Source organism: Manacus vitellinus, unplaced genomic scaffold (assembly GCF_001715985.3).
Source record: "Manacus vitellinus isolate BGI_N305 unplaced genomic scaffold, ASM171598v3 scaffold_24_pilon, whole genome shotgun sequence".
Lineage (NCBI taxonomy): Eukaryota > Metazoa > Chordata > Aves > Passeriformes > Pipridae > Manacus > Manacus vitellinus.
Window position 1 is genome coordinate 12,040,846 of NW_021939798.1, and position 9,839 is coordinate 12,050,684.

A 9,839-nucleotide genomic window follows, 5' to 3' on the forward strand; every position below is an offset into this window, starting at 1 on the left:
ACACAAATATTATACCCTACACTTGTTTATTTTTCTATATGTATTCGTTTACAAAGCCTGCAGCAGGTAGAAAAATAAAAACAGATGTTACATGTATTTTCCGTGTTTCTATCAGGCTTTCTCGGACTCCAGCCTGGATCCCAAGCACTGGCTGAGCCACTGGAGAGCCCTTTGGTGCCGGGGATTTTCCTCCCGGATCCGCTGGACGATGCTGTTAATGGTCTGGAGCCGACCCCGCAGTTTCTCCTGCTGGTTCCTGCAGGCCTCTTCAGTGCAGCTCGGGGCCCGGTACTTCCCTTCCTTCAGTGCCTGCAGATGCTTCTGGTGTGCCTGGTGGGCCACAAGCTCCAACAGGTTCTGAGAAAAGCAACAGGGGAAAGGGCTGTGAGAGCAGGAAAGATGCACACAGGGCATCGGTGTGACTCGTGTCAGCTGCTGTGACCACTGCATGTGACAAGGGAAGGACAGTGCTGTGAATTCCCCATCACAACAGCCAAACGCCACCTCCATTCCGAGTGTTGTAGGGGTACAGACATCACAGAATTCCATAAATCACAGAACTGCAGCATCAACTGAGGGCCACTGTGAGCCCCCAGAACGTGCCCGGTGAACATGTGGCTAAAATTGGTCACTGAGCACACCCTGTTCAGGATGGTGCTGGACAGAGCTGGCAGCAGCAGGAAGCAGCAGGCTCTGTTTGGCTCACCCAGCGTTTCTCGTTCTGGAGACATTCCATGTCCAAGTCGAGGCCGTCGGCCTTGGCCTGGAGTCTGGACAATTCCCGCTTCTTCTCCGAGAAGGTGGCCCTGAGGGACTCTTGGGTGTTCTCCAGCTCCAGGATGGCTTGGTTGCAGTTAAAAATATTCTAGTAAATGGAAGAGAAGGAAATGGCAGACTCCAGTTCTTTACTTCAGCTGCATTCCTGACCATCCTCCCAGAACTCGTTTGTTGGGGGTTTTTTAATGAATGTCCAAAGCCCTCCCCTGTGCCCCTGTGCACGGGCACCCCTGTGCTCACTGCTGCTCATCACAAGGCCCACACCAGCTGTGTGAGCTCCTGCAGCCCTGCTTGCCTTGCTCACCTCCTGGGCTTCCCTGATCTTCCTCCTCAGCTCCTGTTTCCTCTGCTGGAAGTCATTCCTGGTGCTGTGTTTCTTATCCAGCTTGCTCTGAGCCTCTCCCCGCACCGCTATCATCTCTCTGCGAGAAACAGACGCCTCCATGTCCCGAACCACCTTCTCCTGCTGCTTCAGCAGCTGCCCATAGCGGACCTGCCGTTTGCCAAGACACAAACCAGGCTCAAAACACGGAATGTTTACCAATGGCACCGAGGGAGGTCGTCTGGGTGGCACATCCCACCAACACAAACCAGATACATGTGACACGTGAGTGCCTGCAAGCCAAATTTGGTCCAAAGCCAAACCTGGTTTGCCATGTGTGGATCTGGAAGGCAGAGGGCTGAATTGTCAACTTGTCCACAATAATATTCCAGATGTTGCTCTGGATCTCATTAGCAAGAGCAGAAGCAGAAAAGCAGAAGCATCCTGAGAATGAAGGGCAAGAGCTGCTCTGCCAGGAGAGGGAACACCTTCCTAACCAGTGATTAAGGTGATGCAATATTTAGTAATCAACATTTCTTTGCTTACAAATAGGGGTCACAGAATCAGGTGGCAGATTACTGCAATTTAAATAGATTCCTTGGGAGTATCCAGACTCTGCTGAGCCTGGCACAGGGAACTCACAGGGAATGCAGGATGTGCTCAGTTCAGTCGAGCTGCAGGGGGTTAAGAGTCCCACCCTGGGCACTGGAGATGCCACTTCTCCAGCCTGCTTCTCATCTCCTGCCTCATGTTTCAGCCACTCCAGTACATTGTGTGGCTTTTCCTCCTCAGCCCTCTTTCCCAGTGCCTTACTTGCATCCTACGAATCTCTGCTTTCATGGCTTGGATTTCACCTTGTTCTGACCCAGAACCTGTGGCTTCTTTCATCTCTTTTGCCAGCTGGATCTTCTTCTCCCACAGCAGGATCTGATGCCTTCAGAGAAGAAAGGAAAGGGAAAGCCTTTGTAACCCACAGGGATCTCTGTACCAGCAGCAGCACGTGCCCAAGACAATTCTGAACACAGAGCTGGCAGAATCCAAGGATTTGCACGTGGGATGTGGAAAAGGGCAACACAGAGCAGGGTGAAACCAGACAGCAAGCTTCCCAACTCAGAAAATGGGGTGGTGACTATAAAAACAAGTGTGCCCAGACTGGCAGGGACTGCTGGACCCCAATGAACAGCCCAGTGCAGCACACTCACTCCAAGTTACTGGCAGAGTCTTCCCATACAGATCTTGGTAACATCCCCACATGATGGAATTGTTAAAGCCACCATCCTCCCAGCTTGTTCCAGAGACAACCAAAGCACCTTTCAGTTTCTGTGTTTCAAACATTCATTAAAGTCCTTTCCCCTTCTTCAGGAAGGACAGAAGCACATTTGCTCATGCTGGGTCAGTTTGGTGCCTGGAGAACAGGAACATGGACACAGACACACGAGATTGTGGCATTCTCTGGTACCTACTCTGCTTCCATTATGCTGTTCAGGAGCCTTTCCTTCTCCTCAGTCAGTTGACTGTACTTCTCCTGCATCTCCAAGGATTCTTTTTCTGCTGCCTAGATTTGGGAAGCACAAAACAATATGTTGTCAGGCTGAGGTTTTCCAGGATCACTACCTGCCTCCAATCTGCACAGAAGGTTGAGGGGTCAGGCCTTGGTACCTTGAGGGAGTGCACAAACTCATTCTCTGTGATCATGTTGGCATGTTGCAGCTCCTCAAAGCTGCTGTTGTTCTTCCTGATCAACACATTCAACTTTACCAAGTCATTTGACATGTCCTTCATGTGCCGTTCGATGTCCTTCTGTTCTTTTGTTTCTTGCTGAATTTCATCTATAGGTGAACAGAAAAAAGTCTTAGAATTCCCCTGAGCATTGGGTTGAACACAGACAAGGTGTGACAAACTGCTATCAGAGCTGGCAATGCCTCAGGCAGAGCCACCCATGTCCCACACGTCCAGCCAAAATGTTTTTCCACAAGCCCAAAAACCAAATAAGGTTTTGAAGGAGACCCCTGTGGAAAAGAGTTGGTTTTGGCCAAGGAAAGTGCTGTCATTGCTGGGGACAATAACCTACCCACTACTTGCAACCTTTATTTAAGAAGTGTGCCAGGTGACATTGTCACTCAGGGTCTGACTGTGTCAGGACAGCAGGATTAATCCTTACAGGAATAATGATGAGCAAACAGCACAAGTACCAGGCTCAGCCCCAGTGCAGTGCCAGGGTTGTTGGCATTCCTGCTCACACATATCCAGAGGCAGGTCCAGCTTTTCTCATCTGTAATCCTCCACTCCCTTTTTTCCTCCCCTTCCGGGTGAGCATTTTCAGGAGCTCAGGGAATGCCGTACTTTCCATGCGCACTTTCCTCTGCTGCATGATGGTGATCTGCTTCCTCAGGGCATCCAGGGAGCAGATCTGCTCCTCCCGCTCCCGGGTCAGCCTGAACAGCTCCTTCTGCTCACTGAGCCAGTACTTCTGCAGTGTCATCACCTCAGAATTGCATTCTTCTATCTCCTTGGTCAGCTTGTTGATCTCAATTTCCAGTGGTCCCAGTTCTTGCCCCTGTATGAGGGCAAAGTTTGGGATAAGTCAGGCAGAAGCTGCTGGAGCTGTTTGGACATTCCAAAGCCTGCAGATAGGACTCCTTTCCACATCAGTATCCATAAAGGTCTCACAGTGCCAGGGACAGATCTGGGAATCAGCTGAATGGGGCCAACCATCAAACAACTGAAATGCCTCTGCCTGCTCCACACTCCCCTTGTCAGTGTTTGCAGATTTTCTAACAAGATCCTATTTACTCCCAGAGTATTGATGGCATTTGGCATTTTCATCAGTTGCAAACAACTCCCTGCAGGAATCTGTGCCAGGCACACCCTCATTTTACAATTCCCTTCATGTGCATCAAGAACTGTCTGACAAACATAAACACCTGCATTAACTGGTGCAGCTTTTAAATGACAGTGCTGATGCCTGGAAGTTTGAACTACCCAACACTTACACAGTTACATTTATCAGGGACATCTGTGGTCACCACAAAGAATAAAATCAAAATTGGGACTGAAACACAAAAGTACCTACCCCCTGCTGAGCAAGAAGCATCTCCAGCTTCTTGTTGTACAGGCAGATGATCCCTCCCTTCTTATCAGCCAGGAGCCTGCACTTTGCAATCTCACTTTCCTGGCAGCTGATCAGATCACTGATATTTTTTATTTCCTTGTCCACCTCACAGAGTGTTTTTTGGAGGACTGTCAGCCTGCAGCTGGTATTAGTTGCATTCAGGATAATCTGGCCCACATCATTTTCAACCTTGTAAAAATGCAGCTCCTGGGAATATCAAGAGAGAAAACACATCACTGTCACCAACAGCCACTCGTTGAGTTGTAGTACCACTTATCCCAGCACAGGAATCAGGGGATTGAGATTCTAATCCCAGGTCTGTACTACGAGCTGTAACCTACTTACCCTCTGTGTACCTTTGTTTCTCCATCAGTTGACAGGTAATACAATATTTACCTCTGCCATACAGCTGTTGAAAAGCATTAAAGAGCCTAAAAATCCCAAAAACCTTCAAGTGACCTCACCCATCCCTCCTGCAATTACTCCCTGTTCTAGTGTCTCCAGTTACCTGGCTAACAGCAGCAGGACATCACTGTACTGTACCTTCTCCACCACACCTGGCACACACATCCCTCACCTGACAACAGCCCCCCACTCAGTGTGAGAAATGCTGGGCTGAGTCTTCTAGTTTTTCTACCTGTACCAGCTATACACTCTCAGAGAGAGCAACTTATGCCTTAAAGAGCTGTGGCTCAGCTTGGACTGTTCCTTGGAATCAAGAGCTGCCTGCATCCCATTCTGTGAGGGAGTATAGAGGTAAAAGTTAGTTAATGTAGAGTATAGAAGTACCACATATCCACTGTCTTTCTCCAGTACATAAGAACTGCTAATCCTTTGTAGTAAATACTCCCAGGATTCATCATTCTGCTCCATTTTCTAAGTAAAGAACTCTATGTTTTGTCAGGCCTTTTTGGCCAAGCTCTCTCACATACACCAGCATCCTGCAATCACATCACAGGCAGATCCAGACTGCAGGCAAACTCAGCAGCCCTTCAGCTGCAGACCTGGAACCAGAAGGAAGTCACTGACCAAGCCCTGGAGAAGCACTGCTCTGGTGGTTGCCTTGCCCTGCCCTCCCCAGGGGAGGGGATGCCATACCAGGTCGGTTTTCCTCCTCCGCAGTTTCGCAGCCATCTGTGAGAAGTGCTTTGCAGCTTGGCTGGATATCATCTGGTCCTGAAGCTTTGCCATGATTTCATTCTCCATCTGCTCTTTGACATAAGTTCTCTTCTGTATATCCTTCCTGATGGACACCAACTCATCCAGGTGAGCAGCTTGGTCCTAAAAGGTTGGAAGACAGAGACAGGATCACTACAACTGCTTGAAGCAGGGTATTAAATTCAAATATTCCAAAAGACACATCTTCCATGGATTCTCCTCACCATCTTGGTCCTGATGAGGGCCTGCTCTGTCTCATGGAGAATACGAGTGTAGGTGCCCATTTCAACCTTCAGGGCCTCCTGCTGCAGCAGGCATTGGGCAATCAGCTTCTCTGTCACGTTGGCATCGTTCTGAGACCGGTTCAGGATGGTGACAAGCAACTCATTCTTCTCCTCCTCCTTCCTGATGGACTTCCCACAGCCGTGGATGTCCCCTTCCAGGGACCTGAGGTCACGTCTGTAGTTGCTAGAGGGGCAAATAGGATGGAAAATCATCACAGGGATTGGTGCTGAACAGCCACCTACAGATTCCTCTTTTCAAACATGTTATTGCACCAACTGCCCAAGAAGGAAGATCTCTGAAAGGGCTCAGCTGCTGGGACAGTGCAGAGGCAGCAGGAGATGGATGGAGACATGAGGATTTAAAAGGAAATGTATGTAGGAAAATGGATTCCTTCTTTCAGTACTGTCCCACCCCTATTCCTACCAGGATGTCACCATACAAAAGCAGGTTGCTTGTTCTCAGAAAACCAGTCAAGCTTCACGGCTCCAGAACAAATAAACACTTCCTTTGGCAATAACAGGGAGGTTTTCATGAAGATTTCTAAAGGCCTCACAAAACCCTGATAGTGAGAGAGAAATCCTTCCTGACATCTAACTCTTTGGAGTGAGAGGTGTTGTAAAGGTGAGGGAACTCTTTTAGAGGAATAAAATATGAATAGAAAAATTCTGAACAGCTTTAAGAACCCCCTACATTCGGAGAGCTGTGTTTTGGGTAAAGAAAACAGGAACAAAGAACTGTGCCTCTTGTCCTTTAATTTTATAATATGGTTTAAAGCAGGAAGCTTGTTCTGCCTGATACTCCCTGCCCACACAGTGCTGACCCTGACAGGAGACACACTGCCCCTTCTGGAATCCCTCCTGCCCAAATCATCCAAGCTCTCCCCAGGGCCTGGTTTCAGACCATACCTCAGCAGCTCCTGAGTGGCAACATAGGCCTCATCCCTTTGCTTCATTCCAGCCAAACTGCTGTTCCAGTGGTTTATCAACCTCTTTTTCTCCATGTTAATAGCCTGGACCTCCAGACCAGCCTGAGGAACAGACAGCATGAATATACACTGTGTTGAAAAACCAAATTCATGTTACAATGCAATTTATTTTTTTTCTGTTCATAATATGCTGAGCAGGAACAGCTTCAGCTACTGTGGCTGGTTCACTGTCACAGCAGATCAGAGAGCACAGGTCTGCAAGAAAAAACTGCTGAGAATGGGAGGAGGAAATGATTTACAGGCAATTCTTAAGAACAAAGGAAAAGAAAAAAAGTCTTCATTCCTCCAAACAGGAACAAAACAAGCAACTCTGGCCCACATTGTACACAACACGTGAGGGCAGGCCAGAGGGGTCAGTCCTGCCAGAGGGAAATATTAACCAGAAAGGAAAAGCCCCCTCCTACCTCACTGACTGCCTGCCGGGTCACTTTTGTGTCCTCTGCCTGGGCCACAAGCTGAGCTTCAAACAGAGCAATTTGTTCCTGGAGCTCGTAGGCTCTCCTTGTTAACTGGTCTAGGAGAAGGTCCTATGGAGTCAGAGCCAAAATGTTCAGGGTGAGTGATGTACTCTCAGTCTTAACCAACTGTATCCTACAAGAACAAAATCAGCTAGAAAAGGAATTAAATTGGCAACTGGATTAGATTTGATTCCTACTGAAACTTTCCCATTCATACACAAATGACTCAGGACTGCAGCAGGAACAACTTGTAAGAGAAACTTTTGCTGATTGTTTATTATTCCAGTTGCAGCAGTAAATTGCTAATGCAGCTCTGAAGCAGCATTCCCTCCTGTCAGCATGGATTACACTGTGCCACTTCTCCAGATGCTGCGAATCTTAATAATGTATATTTGAAAATCCTTTGTTAAAAACCTCCTAAGCCCATAGTATTTTAACAGTTTGCATGGAATTCTGCATTGGTAATACCCAGTCTGCATCCTGGAAGGCAGCAGAGGGAGCTCCAGCACCGACCAGCTCTGCTCATTCCCAAAGTTCACTTTCCACTGTGAAATTTGCTGTGACTCACAATAATTCTCGAGACCTGAATACATGGTATTTCTTCACTAAATATCTTCCTGCCCCCACACCCCTTTTGCTTGACTGAAGAGTGATATACTGTCCTAAGGCTTGCCCAACTCTCTGGGCAGTAAGTGCTGCTATCTGGGGGGAGGCAGGGGTTCTTCTCCTTTTTAGAAAAGCCTCTGTTTTTTTGGGGTTTTTTTATTATTTGGGAAACATATCCCCATGCATTCTGCATGACTCCATCACTCCAGCCTTCCTTCTGACAAGGCAGCACATCCTCCAAGACTCAACACTGTCACCTGTATTTATTTTTTTCAAAGACAGTTTTACTTGGTACCTGTTTTTTCTTTTCCACCTCAGCCTGGAACTTCTCTGCCTCAGCCTTCTTTGTCGACTGTTTCATCAGTAAAATCTTGTGATGCATGTCCTGGTCCATGTTCTGCATGTAGAAAAGCTGCAAGGCCAGGTTTTCAACCTGGGTCTGCATTGCAGAAACTGAGGAGGGGGAAAGAGGGAAAATAGTTAGAGAAGTTTGTCTGTAGGATACACCTTAAACAGAAATAAAAGGGAAAGAAATACAGAAGCTCCCAAAGCAAAACCTCTCACACACCAGCTACATCAGCCCTCCCCAACATAAGAATTTACATCAGCTTTGGAGCAAAGCTCCACAAGCAAAGCTAAAAATCCTGGTAAGCAATTCCTTGATTCCCAGCACACAGAATTTCAGGAGCACCCGTGAAACTTTTTGGTGAGTGCATTATTCCTGATCAATTTTACTGTGTTTTTCAATCCAGCGTTTGCCTAAAATCCAAATTAATTTCTCCACGCAGCCCCAGAACTAGGAAACACTGCCAGCACTGCCTCAGCCACCTTTCTTGCGTTCATCATCTGTGCTGTGGCACATGTTCTTGTAAGCATCCCTGAGGGCCCCCAGTTCCTCCTCCAGCTGCTGCCTCGCCCTGGCTGCCCGGGAATGGCGCTCGTGGCTCTTCTGCAGCTCCTCCTGCAGCTGGACCAGCTGCTGCTGGGCTCCATAGAGGACCACCCCGAGCTCTTCTCTCTGCACTTTGCTGTCCTTCGTTGCTGTCCTCTGCAGACACAAGGGGTGAGGAGCTGTCCCACGGCAGCTCGGACGGGAGGGGCTGTGGGAGGGCAAAGCAGAGGCCGGGTACCAGCTCATGGAGGTCGAGATTCACTTGCTCCATCTGCTTAGTGATGTAATTCTTCAGGGCAGCCTGGAATCTTCTCATCAGAGGCTGTGAAGAAGGATGGCATTCAGCAATTTTAACATACTTGTGTAAATAAATTACGAGGAAGCCTCGCTGGTACTCCCCCATTAAATAAAACATCTTATTTCTGCCATAGACACTTGTGTTCTTATTTTAGCTACACTTACTGTAGCAAGTGGAAGGAGTTACATAGTGGGTATTCGTTCATGTCAAAAAGTGACTAGTGAGATTATTTGAAACATGTCAGAAGCTACATCTGAGAACCCACCCACTCACTCTTGCTGCAAGGACTTCTCTTTCAGGGGCACTGAAGAGCACCAGGTTTGCCCACTGCCTTGCTCACTCCTGAACCTGCAGCTCTGGGGTTGGTATGGAGGGAGTGACACAGTCAGGAGTCAATACTTTGGCAGAAGTGATTTGCAAACGTGCAGTTCAGCAAACAGCTGAGCCACTGCTTACAGCTCACCTCCACACTTCAGACAGGCAAAATCACCAAGTCTGCAAAGAACAACGACAAGATTCGAGGGCTTCTCACGTGTTCTGGATCCAAGACGACCAGTTCTGTTTCTCCTGCTGTTTCCTCACTACTTCTGCTTATTTCATGGTCCTTGGATCCATGCTGCTGGGATTCCTTTTCCCATCTTCGGTCTCCATGCTCACCAGGGAGTGAAATGGGGTCTCCCATGTTCTCTGGACCACCCCCCCCCAAAAAAAGAAACAGATAAGGAAATAGGATTAGATTTCATTGTATTTTGCCTCCAGTTGGATTAACAATGACCAGGAAGGGAGAGATGCTTGAGAGCTGGTCTCAAGTGCTGCTGTGCTGATACCTGGCTCTGTGCCGGTGTCCGGCTCCGCTGCCGATGCTCCTGGTCCTGGCTGCTCCATGTCACCCTGTTCAGGAGGACAACTGTCACTTTCTACATTGTCCTACAAAGTCTCAGGAGAT

The 9,839-nt window shown here is 48.1% G+C and overlaps 1 protein-coding gene across 1 annotated transcript; it reads right to left on the reverse strand.

The window, feature by feature from the left end:
* Positions 1-21: 21 nt before the first annotated feature.
* On the reverse strand, positions 22-9,839 carry CCDC40 (coiled-coil domain containing 40). Its single transcript, XM_018073250.2, has 17 exons — positions 9,721-9,839; positions 9,426-9,580; positions 8,834-8,917; positions 8,532-8,751; positions 7,999-8,156; positions 7,044-7,166; positions 6,560-6,681; positions 5,594-5,837; positions 5,310-5,492; positions 4,173-4,418; positions 3,443-3,656; positions 2,759-2,928; positions 2,563-2,654; positions 1,913-2,033; positions 1,082-1,270; positions 707-865; positions 22-357 (listed from the first exon to the last, which is right to left on the reverse strand). Exons 1-17 carry the CDS (start codon positions 9,776-9,778, stop codon positions 112-114), a joined length of 2,784 nt encoding a protein of 927 aa, XP_017928739.1. The 5' UTR covers positions 9,779-9,839; the 3' UTR covers positions 22-111.